The sequence below is a fragment of the Colossoma macropomum genome, unplaced genomic scaffold (assembly GCF_904425465.1).
Source record: "Colossoma macropomum unplaced genomic scaffold, Colossoma_macropomum, whole genome shotgun sequence".
NCBI classification, from domain to species: Eukaryota; Metazoa; Chordata; class Actinopteri; order Characiformes; family Serrasalmidae; genus Colossoma; species Colossoma macropomum.
The window spans coordinates 11,144,382-11,171,351 of record NW_023494806.1 but is presented as its reverse complement, the minus strand read 5'-3'; the positions used below and the strand labels follow the sequence as shown (position 1 = coordinate 11,171,351).

The 26,970-nt window shown below is 38.7% G+C and overlaps 2 protein-coding genes across 3 annotated transcripts; both read left to right on the top strand.

The window, feature by feature from the left end:
* Window positions 1–5,183: 5,183 nt before the first annotated feature.
* ciz1b (cdkn1a interacting zinc finger protein 1b) lies at window positions 5,184–13,800 on the top strand. 2 transcript variants are annotated; one of them, XM_036599069.1, is made up of 16 exons: window positions 5,184–5,266; window positions 6,856–7,084; window positions 8,043–8,170; window positions 8,891–9,057; window positions 9,312–9,420; window positions 9,737–9,824; window positions 9,907–9,986; window positions 10,296–10,354; window positions 10,662–10,841; window positions 11,042–11,166; window positions 11,656–11,749; window positions 11,862–11,975; window positions 12,100–12,231; window positions 12,980–13,034; window positions 13,142–13,263; window positions 13,382–13,800. In XM_036599069.1, the coding sequence occupies exons 2-16, from the start codon at window positions 6,900–6,902 to the stop codon at window positions 13,571–13,573; spliced, it is 1,830 nt and encodes a 609-aa protein (XP_036454962.1). In that variant the 5' UTR covers window positions 5,184–5,266; window positions 6,856–6,899; the 3' UTR covers window positions 13,574–13,800. The 2 variants fall into 2 exon arrangements, with proteins under 2 accessions (XP_036454962.1, XP_036454961.1); XM_036599068.1 differs by having other exon boundaries at window positions 5,202–5,265; window positions 6,858–7,084; window positions 12,977–13,034.
* Window positions 13,801–16,005: 2,205 nt separating this feature from the next.
* surf4l (surfeit 4, like) lies at window positions 16,006–24,333 on the top strand. Its single transcript, XM_036598899.1, has 6 exons — window positions 16,006–16,225; window positions 18,961–19,147; window positions 19,776–19,852; window positions 20,401–20,444; window positions 20,623–20,809; window positions 22,922–24,333. The coding sequence occupies exons 1-6, from the start codon at window positions 16,178–16,180 to the stop codon at window positions 23,186–23,188; spliced, it is 810 nt and encodes a 269-aa protein (XP_036454792.1). The 5' UTR covers window positions 16,006–16,177; the 3' UTR covers window positions 23,189–24,333.
* The last annotated feature ends 2,637 nt before the right edge of the window (window positions 24,334–26,970 follow it).

Below are 26,970 nucleotides of genomic sequence, written 5' to 3'. Positions count from 1 at the left end.
AGAGAAATGAATACTTTTTCAGTGTAACAGGAAGAAATCATTGCTCCTTTTTACATTCAAACGCTTATATGTATGACAAACTAAAAATAATAATACACCAAAAGTTACAGAAAATTAAATCTTGGCATTTGCCCGTACAATGCTGATGGTATCTGTGGAAAAATTGCAGGATTTATGGTATTGAGATAAAAATATGTATGACACAAAAATACAGGAAAAAATGAACTACATTGGATGTTACACTAAAAGTTACAAAACCTCACTATCACATACATAAAATTAAACAGCATGTTCAACTGTGAGAACTCCTTCATCCTTAACAGCACCACAAGTAAATATTTGAACAACATATACATTTAAGTAATACCAGATGATATAAAACATTAAATTCTACTCACGTAGACAATGGAATACTCGATTCAGTGTAATTGGAAGGAATCGCTCCTCCTTTATTTCAAATACAAATACTTCTAGAAACATAAGTTTTTTTTTTAAAGTCCCTTAGGGTACTCCACCCCAAAGACAAAGTAGTTGCTGTACAGTATGCTGAGGGCAGGGGAGATGTCTTTGCAGTCTTCATTATGATCTCCTTGTCCACAGTGACTTTCACTGCATTGTACTGCAATGGCATTACCTCCTTATAAAGTCTTCCGCACTGGGCTGTGGAGCAGTGGATCTGCATTCTCTGAAGTGATGGAGCTCCATCCAATACCTTTGGGATGAGTTGGAGTAGGATTATCAGGAGCTCCTATTATGCTTCAGTTGCAGACTTACTGTATCTACAGATATAACATTAAAATTCCCTAATGGGGGGGTGTGGGGGGCTTAACCAATAACCAGACATGTATCTATAGGCCCATATTATCACAAGAAAACACACAGTCCTGAATTTGATCAGTTTTGTATTTTTGAGCAAAATGAATATGTGTGATTGTCATTAAGAAATTTTTTTTATTTGGGCTGTGCAAAACAGCAGTTTAACATATATTATTTATGTGATGTGTTCCAATCGGGAGGCAGCTGTCTTAGTAGGCAGCATTTTACGGCAGTATTTGCACACTTCCGAGACGATACAGTTAAACAGTAATAAAAGAAATAGTCTCTTTCATACACAGTTGGCTTGATCGCATGTGTGTATGGATTTTATAAAGGCACACTGAATGGGTTGACGGCTATACTTTAGGGACATACACATAACCATTTGTATTCCACTGACTGCTTAAGTATAATTTTTCAAAGATTTTTGTCATTTATGTCATTTTCATAAAACAAAATGTTGGAAAAATTACATTTTAAACCCGCTGAACAGTGCTTCAACGAAGATGTCAGATTTAGCCTTTATCTCTTTGTGCAAGAATGCTTTATCTGGCATGGTTTAAAATTCATGCAAAAATATTGTGAAAAATTTATTCATGAATATGGAAAACATACTCTTTGACTCAAGGGCTGTGGTCTGTGGAGTGGCCATACGCAGCGTATGTTCTTGAAGATAAACACACAAATTGCAGACAATGACCTGTTATAAAGATGAAGCCTTTTTTCCTTCCTTTATTTACTGTTTTTATTTAATTTAATCAAAATAAGTATGGAGTTTTCTTATTCTGAAATGTTTTTTGATGCATATTGAATATTAAGAAGAAATATTACTAATATTTTGCATGTTCTGCAGTAAATGAGGGCCACATCTGGGCCAGGGACCAAGGTAGGTATTCAGCCGTAACTGTGTGCCATATTTGAGCCAGATCTGGACCATACCTTTTAGATACTAAAAGCATATGGGCCAGATCTGGACCACAGCCATTAACCTTGCATACTTTATGGTATATGGGCCAGAGCTGGGCCAGATCCCTTAGTTCTACTTACTTTACAGTGTGTGGGCCAGATCTGGACCACAGCCGTTATATTGTCTTGTTTTACAGAATATGGGCCAGATCTGGGCCACACCCGTTAGTTGTACTCATTTAACAGTGTGTGGGCCACATCAGAGCCACTTCCATTAGTTCTCCTCGTTTTACAGTATATGGGCCAAATCTGGGCCAAGGACCCAACCAGTACAGGGCCAAAACTAAGGATGTGATAAATTTTGCTATGTAAGAATTGCTCATAGTGGTGGTGATAGGAACCAGACGTCAGAAGAATTTTGACACTACCTCTCGGAAAGATATTAAATGAAATGGTTAAGAATATGCTGCTGGACGCATAAGGCACTATTTAATGATAGTTCTAAAAAAAGATTTTGGCCTAAAACATTTCCTAACAATACGTTAATGGAGGAATGGTACACGCAGGCTGTTGTAAGGCAAAATAGTACCCAAAGAAAATTTAATCATTAATGATTTAGCACTAAGCACAATTTGTTAAAGAATTTATTCAGTTCTGGAGGTCCCTTCATTTTTAATAAAAAACATATTTAACAACTGAGGTACATCTAAAATGTTTTTATTGGGCCAAATAGTAAAAACAGAAATGAAAAATATAGACAGATGTCAATACTGCTTTTTAACTCTAACAAGATTAAGGCGAGTGTATGTAAAGCCCACAGCAGCTGAATGTTGTTTTATGTCTGAAAGCATTTTGTCTCATATGTGTGTTTAATTCAGTACAGACTCAGCTTTATATTTCTACTTAATCCCCTGATAAGGTAATTTAGGCTTTCAAAATATCCTAATTATTCATTTACTGCTTGTAACATTTTCTGATAAGGACGGTCACCGGCTTCTTGTTTGAATTTTCCCATTTTACCTTAAATGTTGCAGCAGATACATTCTGAGGTGTTATAATTATAAGTGCTGCATCATTTAGGGAGGAAAGGGAATATTCAAACGAGAAGCTGCTGATAAAGGATCTGACTTGAGCTTCATAGTTTTAATGCTGGCAGGATTTTTTTTTCCATAAGGTGATGTAAGCTAGCAAGGTATCCTACCTAGAGGTTTTATGTACGAAGCTACCTATAAATATGCGCTACAGTAGGATGTTTCAACAAGGTAGCACAATTTGTCAGAAAAACGGCTAGGCTACTGGTTAACGGCTAATTTAATTGGCATTAAAGCATTGTGCATACACAAAGCTTCAAGGATAAAGAACCAGGGGCACAAATTTTTCATAGTCCACTGTCACAAAACTGAGGGCATTCAGTCAATGAGAGGTTAGTATGGAGCTAATTTTGTGCCAGATGTTTCAAATAAAATCAGCTGTCCAATAGAGAGTGCAGGTGAATGCCGTCTTTTGAGACCTGCCCCTGTTAAAAAAGTGCCAATAGTCAAAAGCAAAAGAAAATTTTCAGAAGCAAAAATATATCAGCAAAATCAGCTAATTAAAAAAATTATACATTTATATCAGAAAAGGTGAAAATGAGTAGCAATCTTTTTAAAAAATAAGATTGGTTTAACTCTCATTATTTGTATTTGCAACATATTTTGGACATTTTATACTTAATATTTTGCTTGTGGATTTTATTATTTTATTTGAAACTTTTCGCTCTAAATGAATTCTATAGATCAAGAGAGGGAATCATCAGTTAGATAGATTACAGGATGCAACCAACCCAGCCAATAAAAATCACAGGGTGTAACCAGCCAATCAGACAGGAGAATTCAGGAGGTCAATCTTACTGCAAGGTCCAACCAACCAAAATAAAATAATAGGATTCAACCAGCCGCCCAATGACAGCTGGGATATGCTCCGGCACCCCAACGCGACCTAGAAGGATAAGCGGTTTAGATGATAGATGGTTGGATGGATGGATTCATCCAGCCAATCAGACTGTAGGATTCGAGTAGTCATTCAAGGGAAAAAAAGAGTCATCCAGCCAATTAGATCGCAGGATTTCAGTAGCGGTTCACGGCGCCGGATTGCTCAATGTAGCTTTGGCGACACCCAGTGGCGAAATAGTGAAAGTTTGAAAATATTGTACCACAGCATGTGTCAAAGGGGAATTACGAGTTTTCAAAATTTCTGCAATAATAAAATAATTAACCACTCATTCAGAGTGGCTTGATGTGAAATACTCTATGAAATACTGTACTTAATTAAACTAGCTGAGTCTGAATTCTTCACAGTTAGTGATAAGAACCAAACATCCCAAGAATTTAATGCCTCTAAAAGCTCCCTTACAGAAACTATTACACACAATGGTTAGGGCTTTGATACCTGATGCCTGAAACATTGTTTTCATATAGTTTGATAAAAAAAAAAGTTTTACTTCTACTTTGGCCTTATCAATATATTAAAATATGTGGACGTTAAAGGTGCAGTGTGTAAGATTTACCAGGATCTATTATCGGAAATTGAATACACATCAGTGTTTAATCACCTGTAACTACAAATTGCTGTGTTTTCATTAACTTAATATGAGCCCTTCATATCTGCATAGGGAGCAGGTCCTCTTCCACCAGAGGCCGCCATGTTGCTGCTGTAGCCCAGAACAGACAAACCAAACACTGGCTCTAGAGAGTGCCTTTCACATTTTTACGTTGAAGCAGCTGCTTGAATTTAGTGGAGCTATCGCAGTGGCTAACCATTCTGTGTTGTGAGAAGTTTACCCAAATTTTGACAAATCGAGGATCGTACTTATTGTTTAGCACATGAAAAAGCAAAGGAGGCTGAATCATCATCGTCAGAGAAACAAAACAAAACCGGGACAGGTGATGGCACAAACGTAGGTCCTACTACACGTTTGGAAAGTGATGGGATAGAGAGAGAGAGGTATTCAGTTGGTTGCGATCTGCAACCTCACCACTAGTTGCCACTAAATCTTACACACTGCACCTTTAAATGGTTATTTTGGGTAGTAAACAAAAGGGCTGTATTTACATTGCAGATATTGCCTCTCCTGGTTCCTAGAACCACCACTGGAAAGAAATCTGAATGACTGATTACATCTCAGTGACTGAATTACGTAGAAATTTAGAAAAGTCTGAGTAATTTCCCTTTTATCAGAATGTGATGTGGAAAATTACTGAGACTGACCAGAACTGAGATTACTGAGATTGACCAACGGTTTTGTTACTGCAAAGATTTCATTATAAATAAATACAATTACAGTTAAGTGAAGTTGATCTTGTGTTTTCTAGCCAGATTCTCTGGGCTTGAAACAGTGTAGACTTTGGGTTCACTGTAAAAGCTCATTGAGTTAAACGCAGTTTCTCGGAGAGCCTGTAGTTCATCTTCCCGCCCACACGGTGGCACAACTTACCGTAGACCACAGAGCTGTAGCTGCCCCAAACGAATGAAGAAAACATTTGACGTAAATTACAAAGACTTACGGTGAGTAAACATTTCAGCGTTACTGCATAAATAACTGAACCAAACGCACCACATACAGCGTTGTTTTGGAGACGGAATAGTTAGTTTAGGAGACCTTTATTCCACCCGTTTTGGTCTGCTGGTAGTGACGTTTATTTCGCTGTTGCTTGCCGTGTGTGTGTGTCCAGTGTAGTTTTGTGGCTGAGCGTCGTCCTGCTTGTCCTGCTTTTACCTGCAAACTCTTACCTGTTAATAACCGACTCTGTCTACTACCTTTATAGTAACTCCCAACTAACACACAACGGCATCTGCTAATAACCAGGGAACAACAATCCGACTAAATATCTGCAATTAATCGTTGAGATGTGACGAAAGTCTTTCAGAGTGGTTGGGTGTGAGATGGTGCATTGAAGAAAGCTGAGATTTTCTTTACAGGGCACACTTTAAAAAGATGCTTCTTCAGGGGATTTTAATAAAGGGAATGGTTCTGTTTAAAACCATGAGTTATATATTGAACCAGATCTTGCTGAAATGGTTCTTTGCATGGTGAAATGGTTCTTCAGATAGACGGAGAATGTGTTGTACATGGAACCTTTTTGAAAATGGTTCTGTATCGCCCCAAAAAGGGTTTCACAAGCCTGACATCTTAACAATAGAAAAACCCTTTTTGGTGCTATATAGAACTATTAGGTTCCATATAGAGCCAGTACAATCTGAAGGACTATTTAAGCATGGTTCTATACAGAACTCATGGTTTCTGAATAAAAGCATTTCCCTTACTAAAGAAAAATAAAACCACCACACACTTACAAAAGATGGTTCCTTAAGGGTTCTTTAGTAAATGGAATGGTTCTAAGTAGAACTAAAGAACCATCTGTTGTAAGTGTGTGGTGGTAATAGGAAAAAGGGGTCACAATGTCTACAACACAAATATAGCCAGTTTGTTTATTACCTAAAACCACCAGTGAACCTACACATGTCCACAGCTTTGTGCAAGGGAAGGTTTATTGTATTGGGCCTCATTCAAGAAGCAGTCCAGACTTAAACACTCCTTATAACTGCAGTCTGAATGGTCAGAGCTAAACTGCTGTAGGCTGAATAGGTGGGTACATATGTAAATGTGTTGTTTTGTTGTATGTATAACATCACAAAAACAGTGAATTCCACATAGACTGTTTTTCCAGTTTCTGTATATGGACTGGAGAGTGAACAGAACATTTTAAAACTTTAACAGCATGTACACACTCCATCACGCTCTTCAGACGTCTGGTTCTTAACGCCACTGCTGTGAGCAGTTCAGACTCACTAGAATGGAGCAGTTCACATCAGTCAAATCTGAATCTGACTGGCCTTAATGATTTAATTATGCAGAAATTTTATATTTTTTTTCATATACTTATGGAAGTAGGTGTATCATAAAAGAATGGTTGACTTAAAAATCTATTTTAGCAGCCCCCCTCCTCCCCACCCACTATTTTTGGGTGACATAGACTGCTGTTGTAACTATTATGTTAACTTCGGACACTGAACTTGTCCTGGCTGATCGATGCACACTGATGCACAATGATCTTCAACTCTTCACTCAACTGAACTTTTCCACCCGTTTTACCCAGATTGTTACATTCTAAGGTGTGTCAGCAGCAGAGGAAGGAACAATGCTCCAAACAAAGCAAAAGCAACAACAGCACTTGTATCAGCAAATGCAGCAGTTTCCCCGCGCACCATCAGCACCAATACTGTCGCGAGTGCCATCCACACGTTCACCGATGGCTCCTCTGTTGGCCCTGCCTAACCAGCCACCCCGTCTCCATCCTGATCATCATATGCATCCAGGGGCAAGGTAAGGGCCCAGTGTCTGTCTATAGGTAGAAAATACATCACATACTATGTTAAAGGGCCCATATCCTACATTTGTCTTGTACTGTAATATCCACATATGATGTTTATGTGGTTTTATGAGCCAAGGACAGAAATATGTTAATGCTGTCTGTTCTGACTCGCTGCTCTGTGTTGTTCCTCATTCAAAAATGAGGCAGTCCAAACTAAAACACTCCTTATGACAGGGGTGGGGAACTGTAGTCATGGAAGGCTGAATTTCTGCACAGTTTGGTGATTTTCCTGCTTAAATACACCTGATTCAACTCAGCAGTTGATTGCCAGGTTTAGATGTTATGTCAGAGCAGAGAAATCAGCAAACTGTGCTGAAGTTCCCCTGCCTGATAACTTCAGCATAAGGGGTAGGGCTAAACTGCAGTAGGCTGAATAGATGAATATGCATTATATGGCCAAAAGTATGTGGACACCCCTCTGAATTATGATCACTGACATACATCAGTCTAAAAAGCATGGTAACAAAAACAGCCGGTTAAAATCAAGGCAGTGGTTCTCAACCATGTTCCTGGAGGCCCCCTGCTTTGCACATTTTACCCTGCTTCCAACATACCTAATTCAACAAATCAGCTCATTAACAACCCCTTACTGAGTTGATGTGGGTGTGTTAAAGCTGAGAAAGCACTAAAAGTTGCAGGGCAGAGGGCCTCCAAGACCAAGGTTTGGGAACACTGTTCTAAGAGATAAAGAGAGGTTGGAAAATGGTCATGTAATAATGAATCATGATGCTTTTGGTTCTTAAAACCACAAAAACATAAAGTGTACCCTGGGAGAAAAATTTAAAACGCACAAAAAATTTAGAAATGGGCCCTTTAATACTTTTTGCATAAATGTACATCAGTTAATAGGATGTTGGAAGTTGCATTTACAAACTACAGGCTGTCTGACCTTTCAATACTCACTCACAGGATGCCAAACAGACCTGTGGTGGGCCATCCACCCCTCTCTGTAGTTAGACCAGGCTCTACCAGCACCCAGAGTCTTCTTGGACCCAAACCTATGATGCAGCAGCCGGTGGTCATGCACCAGATGCCAGGTAAAAGAAGTGGACTTCTCTGTGTGTTGATTTTGACTTTAAATGCTTTGGATCTGCTGAACTGGTTTACCAATTTATTTAGAGCCTCGCTTCAAAGCCCTATTCAGTACTTTGTTTGATCTCGGATGATGTGACTTGTGTATGTTGCTCTAATATTAATGTACACATACTGTTTTCTTCTGTTGCTTTGTTATGTTGTTTGTTACTGTTTACTTTGTTTATACTCTCTTTAACCTTCTCTTTGTTAAATTTTGCTATGTTTAATTTTGATATTTTCTGTGTATAGACTGTAAGCTTGAGAGTGCTTTGAGAGTGCTCTATGTTAATTTGTTTAAAATTTGAATAATTAGTAATTGTTGTTATTTTATAAATAATGTATAAAATGTATATGGGGAAAAAAAACTGTAAGCTAGACACTAGGTGATATTTTAAGATGTTTTCTTAATAGTTCATATTTTTGGAAACACCAAGAACTTAATTAATTTAACTTAAAACTTGATGTTTTCAAACAGCTTTCTCAATTGCGATGGAATTGTCTACAGCTCTGTTCATCTTTCTAGACATATGTAATTTTTTAAAGCTGCATACAGATAAGTCCAAATATCATAACTGCACCATTTTATAAATTTATCTTCAGCAGCATTGGTTTTTATTAATAAATAGTGATCCCAAACTTCTGAATTGTAGCGTAAATTAAACTTATTATTATTATCTTTAAAGGAATCTCAGGGGGTCCTGGGAAGCGGCTTCCACCACCATTTTTACCTACAGGAGTTAGACAGTCACTTCTTGGGCCAGCGCCTGTTGGTGCACCATTGAGGAATGCACACATGGGTTTTGTGCCTGGACGCCAGCTTAATTTGTACTGTCCACCTTATAAGAATAAGGTGACTTTCTCTCACCTTCACTGAACTGGCTTTAGACACCCCTAAAGACTTTAGACTAGAATGTTAAATAACAAATGGCAGTACCAGTCTGTCTAATATCAGTAGCTATGTCGAATTGCTAATGATCATTAGTGCCTATTTATGTAGTATTGTGTAATATATGAATGGTGAACCATTCCTTTAAGGACAGGTATTATGTTAAAAACTTAAGGATTGATAATGGATGCGTTCTCTGAATTTTCATCTTTCAAAAGGGCGCTGTGCTCACTCCTCAGAGGATGAGGGAGAATGGACAAAAACCAGCAGGGAAAAGTAATGGACAAATGACCAAAAGCAAAGCAGATATAATACCTGCACAAGTGGGTGAGTTAATATGTCTGCATGAAGGTAACGTCTTTTATTCTAACATTTTTGACTGGTTTGTTTATTAATTCAATTGTTTATCTATCTATCTATCTATCTATCTATCTGTCTATCTATCTATCTATCTATCTATCTATCTGTCTATCTATCTATCTATCTATCTATCTATCTGTCTATCTATCTATCTATCTATCTATCTATTTATCTGTCTATCTATCTATCTGTCTATCTATTTTTGTAGCAAACTATGTAATCATTGATTTGAGAATGATGACATATTTTGTAGCAAACTATGTAATCATTGATTTTGATATAGAAAAAAAACTGGAAGTGTCCATTAAAGATGGTCAGGCCTCATCGAATGACCAGACAGAACCTCTTGCTAAAAAGCAGAAGAATCAGAGGTAATCTTATTGCCTCTCATTTTAATGCAAGACAGATTAACCAATAAAATGTTGCAACTCCCATATTCTGAATTCCCTTCAGAGCTGATGAAGAGTCTGAAAGTGGAGATGCAGAGTGCAGGACTGCAGACACAGATTCATCTGTGCTTCTAGAACAAGAAGGTATGTTAGCCATCTGTCCAAACCTGGACTATCAGTTGGTCCCTTATGGTGTCTTTGGGAGATAATGTTGAATCAGCTTTACACCTGGTGAATGCTACACATCACTTAAAGATCCCAAAGTTGCGATGTGTGCCATGCAAATATAGCCGTTTTATTTACTATTCAGAAAGACCAGTAGACATACATGTGTCTTTTGAGTTTTTATGTATAATGTTAATAGTGGTAAAATAGGGGTAAACTTTTAGAAAAGAAAATAAAGCTTTGTGAAATTGACTTTGTCTGTGTGCTTTTTCAATATCATTTACACAGAAGAGGAAATCCATTCTGCAGAAGCAGAGGAAGATCTGGAGCAGGGCAGGACAGCAGAGGTATAGTTGATCTGTAGAGTTTGTACACATATACACCGACTTTCACCGACTTTTTTTTATTATTCATAATAATACCACTTACAGTTGGCCGGGGCAGACCTAGCAAGGCAGAAATTTCATAAACTGACTTGTGGCTAAGTTGAAATTTTTATTTTCATCTGCTTGCACCACTTATGTATGCTTTATTAAGCCTCATTTTCACAGCATTCTTTCCTTTTACTAACAATAAACGTTGACTAGCACAGTAACCAGTATGTGATATGAATAACACTATACACAGTGAGCTGTGTAATATCTTGGCATGCAGGTTCAGGGTGTAGGAACATCTCTGAAAGTGACCATTCAACGCAGCAGTGACAGCCGAGCCTTCAGCACTGGACTGGAGGAGAGTCCAGCAGCTGCAGGTCAGAGCACGGACAAAGAGAAGAGCGAGTCTGCAGGCAAATTCTGCTGCAAAATCTGCAATGTCACTTGTCCTGATCAACAGGTAAAAATCTTTAGCTGGTAAGAAAAGAATCTATATTTGTGTAATGACTTTTTCTCTCGTCTTATTTTGGTTCGGCTAAGTTTGATGTTGAGTTGAATGAAACAAGTTTTCATTTTTCGTAGACGCCCTCTGCATTACTTATAATACATATAATTGCATTGTATGCAAGTCTTACACAGTGAAGTCTTCGTTTCGTCTAGGACTTTCAGATTCACATGATCAGTCTGGATCACCAGATGAGGATGATGGAGATTCAGCATCTGAGTAACACTTGTCTGGCCACACTGCTACCCCAAATGCAGCAGTCCCTACAGGGCACACTTAGGTACGATCTGTACTGATATTAAGAAATATGAAATGTTTCATGTCCCCAATGCTCATGTAGGGTTTGGTCAGAATCAGACATCATTTATCAAATATGATCAGGCTTGCGACAGGTTCAAATTTCATGCATTCTCACAGCCTGCCTCACACTTTTTACAACTTTAACCTGCATTTTCCCTACTTTATTCTTAATTCGTTCTTTCATCCCTTCTTTTGAAACACTTGAGGACAGAAATAATGTTAAAAGCATGCTCTTGTAATCTGTATTGTATTTCAGTCTTACGATATTTTTCACCTTTTGAATGATTTTATGCTTTGAAGTTGTCTATGATTGTAAGCCGTTTAGCTCTTTTACATGCTTATTAGAGAAAATGTGTGTGATTTTTCTACAAGATGTTAAAGCCTTATTATTTTTGACCATTTACTGCTCAGTCAAAGTTTTTACCGATTTTTAAAATGTAAAGTTGAGCAGTAATGCTGTGTGTTATAGAGATAAAAAGCAGGTGCTGCAGCGCTGGTGTGCCATCTGCCAGTGCCACTTTACTGGGGATCTTATTGAACACAGAAGAACAAAGAAGCACAAGGTATGAACGAACAGGCAAAACATATGAGTTGATGCTTCTGTTAATTCATATGAAATTACACACAGCTGTGAGATGTTTACTATGTTGGCAAATTTTTTCATTTTTGTCACAGATGGCGAAGGTCTCCTCACGGCCATTTTGCACAGTTTGTGAACGCCACTTCAGAACTCCACGCAAATTTGTGGAGCATATGAAATCCCCAGAGCACAAACAGCGGGTTGAGGAGGTGTGTATGTGTGCTAGAGAGACTTTTCTGGTCCCAGTTTTCTTGTAGCACTTTGTCAAGCTTTTCATATAAGCAAGCAATTTTATTAGAATGCATATGAAATTATTTTGTTGTCTTGCTGTAGCTAAGAGAAGAGGGAGGACCTGAAGTCATGGAAGAACTCATAACAGTGGATGCCATTGGCTGCTTTGAAGGTGAAGATGACTATGAAGAAGAAGGAAGTGAAGATGAGGAGGAAGACACAGTGACTCAACAGGTCGATGTCCTCTAGTACTATGATTTCATGCTTTCAATTCTTTAACTGTCTCATGAAGTAGATGTGATCTCAAAACAACAACTTGTTAAACTTTTTGGTGCTGGGTTGCAGCGAAATCCATCAAAAACAAAGGCACACACCCTCTAAAACCCACCCCCAGTTCCCCTTAATCCATGCTCTTTTAACGTCTGCAGTAATCAGTAACAAAAGCAGTAATTAAGATAGCTAGCAAAGCACTATCATTAGCTAATATTAATTCTTCAAAATGTGCTCAGGACAAAGTTTCAGCAGCACAGCTCGATTTAGTTTTGTTAGAGCGTGAAGTGTAAACAGCAGAGGCCACACACAGCCAAAGGTAACCTAACTTTTCTCACCAGACTAGTTATGTCTTCTAAAGGTGAATTATAATCTGGTTTAATGGAACTCTTTTTTCCCTTGTAAGAGGTAATGTTTATTTTCGCCACATAGATTGTGTTGCCTGCACAGGTGACATGCATGGGCTAACAGACTTGTCCGTCAGGCAGTGCTGACAAGTGCACCATCGCCCCTACTTTAAGCAACACCTTAATAAGGCATTGGATTGGTTTAGAAATTTTACACTCTGTATGTTCCCATCCTAAACTCTACATTCACACAGACATTTTGCCTAAAATCGCTCATGATTGCCTAGACATTCATGATATAAGATCACATCTGACCCCATAAGACTACTGAAGTTCTTGACTTTCTCTTTTGTTTTCCTTAGCAGGTCCTTCCAGAGGAGGTTAATGATTGCAATGACTATGATCCAGACACCCAGTACGGTGAGCTTGAAATCCAGCAATCCCTACCTTAAGTGCCCAACCTAGTCTTTATTAAACTCTGATGCTTAATTCACAAATCTAATGGACGTTTCTGTGCTCTTTTGTAGGCACTAGTTTTGTAGTGCCAGTAGCAGGCTTCCTTTGTAAGCTCTGCCACAAGTTCTACCACTTTGAGTCCAAAGCTCGGGAGGCACACTGCAAGTCTCTCATGCACTACCAGAACTTACAGGTGACAAAAACTTTTATATGTGATTCAGATATGCAGAAACAGTGGCTCTGCTTGTTAAGAAGGTTCAGTCTTTAAAATATTTCAGAAAGCTAATGTGAATATTTTGTATCCTATGCAGAAGTATAAGGCCATGCTGAACCTGCCTCAGGAAGATGAGGAAAGCTTAGCCAGCTCCTTAGGAGAGAGCCCAGAGAACAGCAGAGACTGTGCTGCGGAGATGGAAGACAAAGGAGAGAAGTCCAAAAGCCAGTCAGATACTACTCGAAGCCCACAAACCACTGACCACAAACAGAAGCTGTGTGTACAGTAATACACTGAGTCTCAAACCCATGTCCTAAGTCCTCAGGCACACAAAACCCAGCTGTAGTTAGGAAGCATCACAGTTGTAAGGCGACCTCTGATTCTGGCTCAACCATAAAAATGAAGAATTAGAACATTACAGCGCATCTAAAACCTGAGAGTTTGTGTGTTATGTTGTTAAACTGTATGTTACTGCTGTAATTCTGTTGTTGAACATAAAAATCTGTACTTAGACTCTACTTTTTTCACTTACCTATTTTTTGGACATTAGTCTTTAGGTTTTAACCATTATTTTTTTTAACACCGTAAAATAGTTTTTAATAAATGTGTAAAGGCAGTTGCATTAAGGTTATAATTTCTTTAAAATATACATATTTAAAATACTCTGCAAAAGCTGCTGCATTATGAATGTAAAAGGTTATTTCTGGAGCTGTGAAATTGACTACCATATGGTCAAGTGCGGTGCAGACTAAGTTATTAGAAAGAGATATTTTTGTTGTTTTGGCTTTTTACTTGGCAAATAGGAATCACAGCCATTATAATACATATTTACCCATTTTAGGGGGGTGTAATAAACGGACAAAGACAGTGTTAAATTGTCATGGGGTTCAGGTCATGACAAGGACTTTGCCAGTCAGAAACATTGCACTTTTTAGTCGTGGAACATTCCATTGTTGCTTTAGTACTAATGATTAGGAAAATTGTCCTGCTGCAAGATTTGATTGAGTTTTCAGTTTGGGTGTGAGCCGTTGAGAAATAAAGCAGTTTCTTTGTTCTCTCTCCTCATTCCATCACTCTGTTACAGGCTTTTATGTATGTTTTAGTGAGCTATAACCAGGCCTTTATGTTCTTGAATCTTACTAGTGGTTTGCATTTCGCCAATGAATTCTTCAGAACAAAGCACCAATGCTACACTATTTTAGGTATGAAGAACCTCATGGACGTGGCTAAAGTGAAGATTTAAGTCATGGAAATAACCATGGGAAAGGGTGATACTTTGCGTCAGTAATATTGTGTCATTGTTTGTTTGTATAAACATATGAAATGTTTTCTCTTTGAAATTTCTTCAAATTGGACAAAATCGAAATTGAACATTGTTTAAATGAAATTTAATGTACTTGGGTGACCTCAATATGCTTCATGAGGGTGCCTGAGATAGCCTGTGGGTGGGGAACAATGTCAAAGCAGACCAGGTGCTATCCCCAACAGAACAGAACAAAATTAAACCCAAAAACAGGAATTAGGAACAAAGCATGAATTAGTAAAATGGAACTGAAAGCAGACTCACTCCATCTCGAATATATGTTAGTATATGTGAAGATATTATTATGCTTTTATGACACTTTATACATTTACAAACAGTATTACTTAATACTCAGACAAAATACCATGAATGTACACCAATCAGTCATAACATTAAAACCACTTCCTTGCTTCTACACTCCTTATTTTATCAGCTCCATTTACCATATAGTTGCACTTTGTAGTTCTACAATTACAGACTATAGTCCTTCTGGTTCTCTACATACTTTGTTAGCCCCCTTTCTCCCTGTTATTCAATGGTCAGGACCACCACAGAGCAGGTATTATTTGGGTGCTAGATCATTCTTAGCACTGCAGTGACTCTGATGTGGTGGTAGTGTGTTAGTCTGTGGATCAGACACAGCAGTGCTGCTGGAGTTTTTAAACACCTCAGTGTCACTGCTGAACTGAGAATCGTCCACCAACCAAAAACATCCAGCCAACTGTGTCCTGTGGGCAGCGTCCTGTGACCACTGATGAAGGACTAGAGGATGACCAACACAAACTGTGCAGCAACAGATGAGCTACTTTCTCTGATTTTACATCTACAAGGTTGACCAGCAAGTGAGGTGTGTCTATTAGAGTGGACACTGTTTAAAAAGTCTAGCAGCACTGCTGTGTCTGATCCACTCATACCAGCGCAACATACCTCCACATCAGTGTCTCTGCAGTGCTGAGAATGACCACCCAAATAATACCTACTCTGTGGTGGTCCTGATCCCTGAAAAACAGGGTGAAAGGGGGCTAGCAAAGTACGCAGATAAACAGATGGACTACAGTCTGTAGTTGTAGAACTACAAAGTGCACCTATATGGTACGTGCAGCTGATAAAATGCACAATGAGTGTAGACACAAGGAGGTGATTTTAGTGTTATGACTGGTGTATAACTGATTAATTACACTTCAATAAGTAAGTAACTGAGCAAATGGAACTAGACAGTGTTCAGCTTTGCCTTAAAATATTGCAGTGTTAACTGCAACCAGATTTTTTATATACAAGTGATCACTAATAAAAACAGCAGTGGTATTAAATCCCAGACTAGTGAGCAATAGCATATAATCTCTTTTCCCTGCTGCATCAGTACACGTGGCATGCAGTTACACTCGTGGCCTACAGGGGGGGCAGCAACCTCAGTGCTAAGCATTATGGGGCGGCGATGGTTTTCAGGCACACAGACGTCGACTGGACACCGCTTATAGAAAACCTGTGACCCGCCTGAGAGCGTTATCGTACGGACAGCGAGCAACATTACATTACACGCTTTGGGAGACAAATCTGCCTCAGAGAGGTCGGCATTCACATCTACGTGCGATGGTTCAGAACAGTTTGATGAGCGCCGCGGAGGACGTGGCGGATCAGGTGAGGCCGAGAAAATCACTGACACTGACACACAGCCTGTGAGAGCAGTCATCCTTATATCACCTCCAGTTTATGTCCTTCATTTGCGTGGTCACTCCTGTGTATCAGCTTAAGTAGTCGAGTTGACACGACTAACCGTTTGCATTTGTGCCTGCTGAGTTTAGTTTAGCCGCTATGCTCCGGAGGACCTGCTGTGGAGAAGTAACGTTAAAACTATGAGGGAATTGTTGAATGTGCAGCTCTGTAGTTACAGCAGTGGAGCTTTTACACTGTAACGGTGACTTAGGAGAAAAAGTATGGTCTGTTCATCTGTTTCTGAGACTAATGTTGCAGTAAAAGTTCACTCTGGCGCGAACTGTTTCCTCCTCATATCTTCCTTAGCATGTAATGAGACATCTGAAGTCAGTTTCTTCTTTGCCAGCTTCTCGTTCGAATTTTTCCGTTCCACCTTAAATGATGTGGCGTTACTTAAATGCTACGTACATTCCGAATGTAACTGCTGCACCATTTAAGGTGGACCTGGAAGATTCGTTTACGTTACAGAGATGGGCTAAAATAAGTTTAAAAACGTTACCGTAGATAATCTTAATATCACTTTTGACTGCTAGTTAGCACAATCTTAGCGATATAGTTAGTGTTTTGGAGAAGTTGTGATCACAACACAGGCAGAGACTTTAGCTAGTCTTAGCTAACTGGTCAGTTTGTTATTGCTCATTATTAGCTTAGTCGATGTCTGTCTTTCTTTAGTCCAGGTAAGACCTGTTGACCTTTGGCGTGGTTAGTTTGCTGAGTTCTTACCTCTATTTGGGATCGCAGTAAATCCAATCTATATCCCTGAACCATCTGGATCCACCCATTCATTCAAACACTACTGAATCAGATCTGCTTTGTTAGTATCACTGATAAGAGAAACAAGTAGCTGTAATCACACTGATGATGAGTGGCAATGAATTTAGTTATATTGCATTCGAACAGTTAATTTTGATCGTTATCATCACATATCAGTCAAATGAATCTTGCTGTAGCTACAAGGTTGATGAACTGATGAAATATGGGCATATCATCAGCCTTGGTGTTGCTGAAGAACAAGGCCAGTGCACTCTGTATTCTTTAAAGGTCTTTCAGACTCTTTATGAAGTTATGTTTTTAATCCAACCACCAATAACATCTGCTCAGTTATGATTCATATCAGACGTCCACAAGATAACATTTTACATCAGTACAGAATGTGAATGTTTCACAACCTTCAGTAAACAGAAATAGTGCTTCTCCATTGCCAGGTAGCAGATGTCGCACAGCACTCATTTTCATTGGCTGCCAGGCAACTAAGCAAATAGCCCCCCATATATTGCTGACCACTAGTAGTATGTTAACCGAGTCGCACACTGCCCCAGAGGTCTCTTCCCATTCATATGGGCTACTCTGTTACTTGTTGATCGCTGATTGGCTGCCTTGGCTTCTAAGCGCTGACGTGGATCGTCTCGGGGGCGGGGCCACCTAGGGCCCAGTTACGCAGTCGTTCGAGTGCGCTTTCACAGCGAGGTGCAGACCACAGTTTCATAATGAAGACTTCTTACAGCAAATTATAGTATTTTCTTCACATGAGTCACGAAAAGCTGTGCACTCTCGCAGCAGCAAATAGTCGTGTGAAGAGTGTAAATGAGTAGTTATTGCACAAAAATAGCTCTAATGTTTTTTTTTTCATTATTTTGCCCACTGCTTTTAATTTAGTGTTTATTTTGCTTCTATGGCATGACTTTAATTTTCAGATTTGATTTGCAGAAAGATCCTGACCTGATTTCCTGCTTTCTTGACATGTGTTGCATCCTGGCTGGCCCTCTTTACAGAATAGTCTAGCCTAGATATGTGAAGCTGGTGTCATGTAGCTTCATTGTCACCAAACCACAGATGTTTATTGTTCTTTTCCTGCCTTGCATGACTCTAATTCACTGTGTGCTTATAAGGGAAGCTGATTGAAGTCTACTGAAGGTGACAGTGTTTGGTACAGTGAACAAAACTGTAAAGCTCAGCTGCTCAAATAAGAATACTGGGCTGTGTTTACAAGTCATTTGTCACAACTAGAAATCAGGTTTTGTGCTTGTAATTACATTTTATCTCTCTCATTTAAGTCTGTTGAAAGCTTCCTGGCAACATTCATTTAATTTCGCCACCTAATTCTAACTGCCTTGTCAGTTCAATGAGTTCATCAGTGGAAGATACTGTTCATTTCGCAAATCTGGGCTAGAGGCCAAAAATAGACTGTCCTTGCTGTATATGACCCATACCTGAGGAATGTGTCTGAAAATGGATTGTTCTTGCTTGGCAGTGTTGCTCTAAGCTTGATTTATATATAATTGCAGTGTATAGAGATGTTTATCAGTACTGCTAAGTCATCACACTTAGCCTTCCCCTTCTGCTCCCCCTCAGCTAATTACTGCCCACAAGTGTAGACACGTCTCTGTAAGTTTATTTGCAGTTCAGACTCTGTTGCATGTCTGCGAAAGAGCAAAAAAAGCTGCACTCATAGCAGAGAGTGTTATTCCATGAAATAGTATGATTTATGTTTGGAATTTGTTATAAGCAATGTGTTATTATGAACATCTATGTACTGAACCTAAGCTAATAACCTGTTATAAGCATAGTCAGTTTGTTAAGAACACTTCCTCCTTCCTCCTTCATTCTCAGTCACAGTACAGAGATTTGAATCTGCTCTTCCTCTGTGTTATCTCCTGCAGTTCCTGCGAGTGACGAAGCAGTACCTGCCTCATGTAGCACGGCTGTGTCTGATCAGCACCTTCCTGGAAGATGGCATCAGAATGTGGTTCCAGTGGAGCGAGCAGAAAGAGTACATCGAGAGCTCGTGGGGATGCGGCTTCTTCCTCGCCTCACTCTTCGTCTTAATAAACTTACTGGGGCAGCTGGGTGAGGCTAGCTATTGTACCTTTTTACAAGAGCCACTGTTGCCACTATGTGACTGAGCAATCAATACAGCATGTCTGCTGGTCCTTAAAAGTCTTAATTTGTCTAAAATTACAATTTTTAAATTAAAGGCCTCAATAAACATTGAATTATTTTGAGATTTTAGAATACAGACAGATGTAGTGTCTTTTACATTAGACCTTCTATTGAGTTAGCTCACACAGAAGCACAGCGATATGGTGTTACTTTGAATTCCTTTAGAAGTATTACATTTAACTTGAGGAGTCACTTTACCTGTATGGAAAATGCTTAGTTTTTTTTCAAACAATACGTTGCAGGAGAAACAATACAATAAGTATTACTTAATATTATATTTGGCAATCTGTTTGAAAAAAAAAAGTAAATGAGGTCTGTCCAGTTCTTTACCAATTTTCTTTCCAACTTGGGCAGTTATTGCTTATAACTTGTCAGCGAACACTCGGCCCTGTCTTGTGCCATTTTGGAGAAATTTTAGTAAACTTCATAGAAATTTTCTGGACCGTTGACCTGCTTGGACCTCTGATTATGTCTGACTCAGGTCAGCCTCTTTGTATGAATGAATGTTGAGTGTTGTATTTAATTTCATTTACAGGTGGTTGCATACTTATACTCAGCAGGAATTTTGTACAGTATGCCTGCTTTGGATTGTTTGGAATCATTGGCCTGCAGGTATGTTGTTAAAATTTAACTGGACCCTCTAGATTCGTCTGTTCCCTTATTTTGGAAAATTGCAAAAGGGAAAGTGTTTGTGAATTGCGATGATATTGGTTATCTAACATTAGCTCAGTTCTTGAATGGCATTGCCTATAGCCAGCCACTTTAAAATGTTGAAAAATGAAAATATGAATAGTGACTCAGGCGGCCTTTTAATGTCATGCTTATGAAAACCATCTGTTATTACTCAGAATCCTGATCATAACCTCCATAAGATAAACTACAACGCTGATCTCAGATTAATAAAGAAGGGCAGCTTTTGACACTGCCAAGCATTAGCAAGGGCCACTAGAGGTCAGCAACAAGCCAGCTTCACCTCATTTTACCTCCCAATAACACATTCCACAAGCATGACTAAGATTGGTTAAACTTTTTTGTTTTTTTTTGCTCCTGCGGCTGTTAAGTCTGCATCATTGCATGTGCAGTGATGTTTAGATAGGGCTGACTAAACGCCACAAAAGGCTTTTAACCTCTGCATTCGTTATGTTCATTTTCTGTTTCAGACCATCGCTTACAGCATTTTGTGGGACCCAAAGTTTTTGATGAGGTGAGTTTAAAGCAAGCATGTTTGTTTATATATGTATATAAGTATATAACTTAAAAAGTTCAAGAAAATTACATTATAATTTATGCTTGACTTTACTCATTACAATTAATGTAATTGCCCATTAACTCCTCCCATTCCCATCTCTCTCTCTCTCTCTCTCTCTCTCTCTGTCCACAAGAAACCTGGCACTGGGTGGTGGTCTGCTTTTACTGCTGGCTGAGTCGCGTTCAGAGGGCAGGAGCATGTTTGCCGGGGTGCCTACAGTACGAGAGAGTTCCCCTAAGCAGTACATGCAACTGGGAGGTCGTGTGCTGCTGGTGCTCATGTTCATGACTCTGCTCCACTTCGATGCCAACTTCCTTTCTGTGAGCCCACATATATACACATACATAACATGGCTTTCATCACAACCCCATGAGGCAGACACTACCAGATACTGCTAGTGTTATTTTGGTGCTGTGAGCATACTGCAACTGGTGCTCATACAGACATTCTGCTCTTTCAGTGGCTTTGATAGATATGGTAGTAGGGTTGGCCTAAGTACTTTGAATTTATAAATTAACATTTACTTCAGAACAATGGGATCTAACTGCTCACCATGTGGCCTTGAGGGACAGGGATGTAGCCTCTCTTCCTGCTCTAAAACACAGGGGTGTGGACTTCGCAAATGCACTGAAACTTTTTGTGTTTATGTTGGACAGCACTTTTTGAGTTTTTTTAATTCTTATTTAAAAATTAAGCAGACAATAAGAAAATTCCTCAGTGAAAAATGAGAGGCTTGTATTCCATGGTCATATGACAGCTTTGATGAATCATTAACATCCTCTACAGAGAACACACTTCTGCACATTTAATGCACAATTACTGTATTTTGCTGAGTTTAGCATACAGTGCTGCGAAAAAGCATTTACCCCTCACCCAATTTCTTCTATAATTGCTATTATGTCGCATTTAAATGTTTCATATTGTTCAACTAAATTTAATAAATGGTTAAGACGATGCAAGTAAACACAAAATGTAGATTTTAAAAAAGCATTCAATTTAATGGAATGGCAGTGTCAACTGCAGTCAGATGTTTTTGTGCTAACTTGCGATGAGTCTTTTACATCGCTGTCTTTTACCCACTCTTTTTTGCACAATTGTTTTAATTTGGCTACACTAGAGGGTTTTCAAGCATGAACTGCCCATTTATGGTCTTGCCACAGCATCTCAATGGGATGCAAGTCAGCACTTTGACTCGGCCACTCCAAAACCTTAATTTTGTTTCTTTTGAGCCGTTCAGAGGTAGACTTGCTTGTGTGCTTCAGATCACTGTCCTGCTGCATAACTCAACTGCACTGGAGCTTTAGGTCACAAACTTATGAGTGGACATTCTCCTTCAGGATTTTCTGATAGAGAGCAGAGTTCATGGTTCCATCAATTATGGCATGTCGTCCAGGTCCTGCAGAAGCAAAGCAGCCCCAGACCATCACACTACCACCACCATGTGGTTTTGGTATAATGTTCTCATGGTGAAATGCGGTGTTAGTTTTATGCCAGATGTAACAGGACCCATGTCTTCCAAAAAGTTCCACCTTTGACATATCAGTCCATAGAATATTATAATAATATTGTAGGCTAGCCACTCCTGGGAAGGTTCACCACTGTTTCGAATTTTCTCCACTGGATAATGGCTTTCACTTTGGTTCACTGGAGTCCCAGAGAATGAGCAATGGCTTTGTAACCCTAGATTTCAGCGACTTTTTCACATCTATATTTGAATCTCCTTAGAATGTGGAATCATATGCTGCTTTTTTAGGCCTTCTAGTCTGCTTTACATTGCCAAACAGGTTGTATTTAAGTGATGTTTAGATTTAGCAAGTCTAGCAGTAATCATGGCTGGGTGTGGCTAATGAAATTGAACCCAGTAGTCAGTTCAGTCTGGTTGACTTAGTAGCTAAGGGGGCAACTACTTTTTCCTACAGGGCCAGGTAGGGCCGAACAGCATTTTTCCTTAAATAAATGAAATAATCATTTAAAAACAGCATTTTATGTTTACCTGAGTTATCTTTGTCTAATATTAAAAGTAGTTTGATTATCTGAAACATTGAAGTGTGACAAATATGTAAAAATAGAAGAAATTGAGAAAGGGGCAAATACTTTTTCACAGCACTATAAAGAGTTGGCCGAAACAGCACCTTACAGGCTTTGAATACTCATTAGCAACTGTTTGGGCCAACTCTTTATGGTAGAAAGTTTATCATTTTGAAACTTTCATGTTTATAATAATAAACCTGAATAATAATACATACCTGTTCAGTTTCTAAAAAAGGATCTTTCAGGGCAATGTTTACATTCTACCACTAGAGGTCACACTAATTCACGTAATTGCTCCTTGTACAGAGGACCCTTTTAGCCAATGTGATCCCCACCCTATACTTTGCATTTATTATTCTTAAGTGTGTGGTTCTGTTTTAACCTGCGTTTGTGTCTTGCAGATTCTCCAGAATTTGGTGGGCACCGCTTTGATCATCCTGGTGGCCATTGGCTTCAAGACCAAACTGGCTGCTCTCACTCTAGTCGTCTGGCTTTTTATAATTAACGTCTCTTTCAATGCCTTTTGGACCATTCCAACCTACAAGCCCATGCACGACTTCCTCAAATACGACTTCTTCCAGACCACGTCTGTGATTGGAGGCCTTCTGCTTGTAGTAGCATTGGGCCCTGGTGGAGTCTCCATGGATGAAAAGAAGAAGGAGTGGTGAGACTGGGCAGATGTCAAATGGCTCTCTTGCTCACTCTATAGTGTGTGCTGAGAAGTAGGTTTCTCACCTAAAGCAAGTACACTATATAGGGAGTGATGAGAAGTTTGAGACATGGCCTCTAGTGAAGGACCCCAGGAACCAACAATATGACCCACTCTCTACTTCTGCAGCCCAGGCACTGTACTCACTTCTGTCTGATTTCAGTGTGTCTTCTCTGTCAAGTTTATTTCTGGGGGCACTTTTAAGCATTTTGTTTTTGTCATATTTATTAGCAAACATCAAAGTGTAGCCTAAACCTGTTGTTCATGTCTATTATTAATATACTCATGAAAGGTCTGGAATATTTCGGAAACAGTTTAATAGCTAATCTTAGAATATTGCCCCTCCCTTCCTTGTACCTGTCACCCATTTTTGCCCGTTGATTTATTGTGGTGCCAACTGCAGCCCACTGACCAAAGAAACATTCCATTTTCTACTTTTTATTGTACATTCAAAGGACCGTGGCTGCTCTGAAGAATTTTATTGGAAAGCTAACATTATCAGAAGTACTTATTTTTATTTGTTGGATGTTCATTAATGGGTCATTGTGATTGGTAAGTTTTGGTCACTAGGCTGTTCAAGAACATGTTTCATTGCTGTGCTGGCATTTATAACACACTGGTTGACTTAGGCTGGTTGATGTAGGGCTCATGTGTGTGCTGCCTGTGCTATTTACAGCTCAGGTTTATTACAGACATGAATTGAGAGATCGAAATGTGGTTGGAAACAAATTTTTTCTGTTTTCTACTGTTAAAAAAAAAGTAAGTTATAGACATGGAACACCCTTAATGGCCTTTTAGAAGCTCTTTTTAATGTTATTTTTCACATTGCATTCCAATATGAATATGTTGACTTCTTATGTCAGTATATGGCATTATTAATTGTGTGTATACTGTCTGTTGTCAGGTCACTTTAAAGTTTACAAGTAGCTGAATTATAGTATTTTTCAAAACAAGCAGAGCAGGACGTTCGATAAGTGAATCCCTGTGATTTGTCACTCAGTGTTTTTCCTCTTTGTACAAAAAAGTGCAGCAAAAACTCGGTTTTCTAAGTGTCTTAAATATATGTTTTGACAATTATAAAGGGAAAATAAAAAGAAAAAAGCAGTTCTGTTTCAGTGAAAAATTTTCTTTGAAAAAACATAACCTAATAATGAGGATCCTGATCAAACTTCTGTAATTTGTGTGGATGGATCTGGAATATTGTGTTGTGAGCTGACTGTATGTGTCTTGTGCTTTCCTTATACAAGTAGTATGTTAACTGTTCTAAAAAAAAAATTGAACAATTCTTATTCCATAGCTTCACCTTGTCTGCTTGGTGGGTGCCATGACCTAGCAACTCATCACCAAGAGGCAGTCTTGGACCTGGAAAGTTCAGCTTGATCACTTCTCCTAAAAGAATGGTTCACCAAAAAATGATGAATAAATCAAACGTAGTTGATGGTACCAGACATGTTTGCCTTTTTAGTTTTACAGTGGAGCTATAAGGCCAATATCAGTGTTACCCAAAAATATTGTTGGAGACATCCTTATTATCTACATTAACCTTGTAGATCAAGTGCAAAACTAAGTCTAAACAGTGTCTTTGTATCTAAATGGTGTAGTGTCTCTATAAGAGCATTAAATTGGTAATTTAATCTTTTAATACATTTATATCATCACTGTTAAGAAAGTCATCAAGTTTCATGAAAAAATGCTCAAATGTAATGGGAAGAGGATCAGTTTGACCTGGAACATTACAGAGGTTTAAGTGTGCAAGAGGACTTTTAAAAGTTTCAGTATAAGTGTATTAGTATGGTATTCCCTGCTAGAAAAACCAGCATATGTTGTGTTTTGGATGCTGGTATGCTGGTCAACCAGCATGACCACGTTGGGTGAGCGGCTAAGCAAAAACTAGCTTAGACTAGCGTGGAATGCATGCTGGTCTGTGCGGTTTTTTTTTTAGCAGGCTTGATATCGGATTGAAATCATACAGCTCAGGCCTCCTGAGGCGGTGGCCTACATGCTCACCCTATCCAGCATATCTGACAACGCACAGCGCTATGGTGTGTTAAAGTTGTGGTGAATAATAATTCAAGCCTGCTTTAGCTTGAGGAGAAACCATAAGACACGATGGTCGAAGTGAAACAACTGTTTCTCCAACTATCCAGTTTAAGGACTTTTAGTGTGGTGGCTTTAGTTATAAGACGGCCTGCTTCACTTGGAAAAATGACAGGTAGGTTATTAACCTGTCTGGCTTTTTCTTCCGCTTGACTTTATCCTCTTCGTCGTTTCGTGATCAATTTCTTGAAAATCAATGATAATCTGGCTGCTCAGACTCACTGCCCCTCTCTGGACCGGAAAGAAAACTGTGAAAATGTGACACAATGGCCCATTTTTTTTTACGTTCACTGCCATCTTTCCTCATTCTGGGCAGATAATGAATTATTCAATTTAATATCATACAACACTGAGAAAATATTAATGCTTCTTCCTTTTTTTAAGGCAAAGGAGAACCTTCTTATTAGCAACTGAAGGCAAGTTACAATTACTCATTTTCACTTTTTTGACCAGCAGGTGGCACACGTGTTTTTCTAAGTTGTCCTGTTCTTGCCTGTCAACAACTCTGAACAGAGAATCACCGCTTTGTTTATAACAGGCTTAATTATATGACTGCATTGGAAAGATGCCAAAAAATATGTGCTATAAATGCTAACTTTTTACTTTCAAAGAGTAAAAAGAGAAATTAATACTATCAGTGGTACAAAGTATTGGACAATGCCGTGAGATTAAGTCTCATTATGTTCAGTACAGTTTGTCCAGAGTTTGCTTGGGTACATAACCTTTCTGCTCCAACCATAAAAAGAAACCCTGTTAGGTTTGCCCACTACAAGCTAAAGCTGACCATTAAAAGCCATTATAGGCTTTTTCTGGGTAGATTGCACATCCAGGTTTTTGGCTACTTCCAGCTCTGATGTTAGGCCAGTCTGTGACCAGCCATATGACAAGCAGTCAGAGTTAAAAATATCATTTATTGTACCTTTAAAGCCCACCGTGGAGCACCGTTATGCTGACCCTGTCACTCCTTTCACTGTGAAGCTGAAGCTATGGGTTTGTGTTGCTTCTTAAATTTATAAAGATGCAAGAACCGACCATCAATAAAGAGGACATGAATGTTGCTTTTCTGCTAGAACAATGCATTTCACATTAAAGCACTCTGAATGACTTTCTTTATCATTTAATTATGGATAAATTTGGAAAAAAATTTGATTACTATACCTTGTCGTAATATACGTCATTAAAGAAAAAATGAAGTTTTTGAAATTATTAAAATTATAAAAAGAATACTGCCTTAAATATTATTCTTAAATATTTTCATATTTTTCATGTTGTATTACTGCTAAGATGCCGAACCCTTTATTTTCCTGATTTAGCGCATGAGACTGATTTATTATTTAATGTCAGTGAAAAAAGCATCTGAGGTTGTTTAGACTTATAGGCTGATATACAGATTACTTTTTCACAACAATCATTAGACATGCTGATATTCTACAATGTCAGATGCAGTAGAAAATCATGCGGTTTAATATATCTTTGCCAATTTGCTTAACATGACAGTTATGCTATATGTAGACTGATGACAAAGGCTGCCGACATTTGCTAATAGTTCTCTTTGGCAAATCTACATCCATTTGTGAACATGTAAGTAGTAAGTAAAGTTTATTTATATAGCGCTTTTTACAACAGGTGTTGTCACCAAGCAGC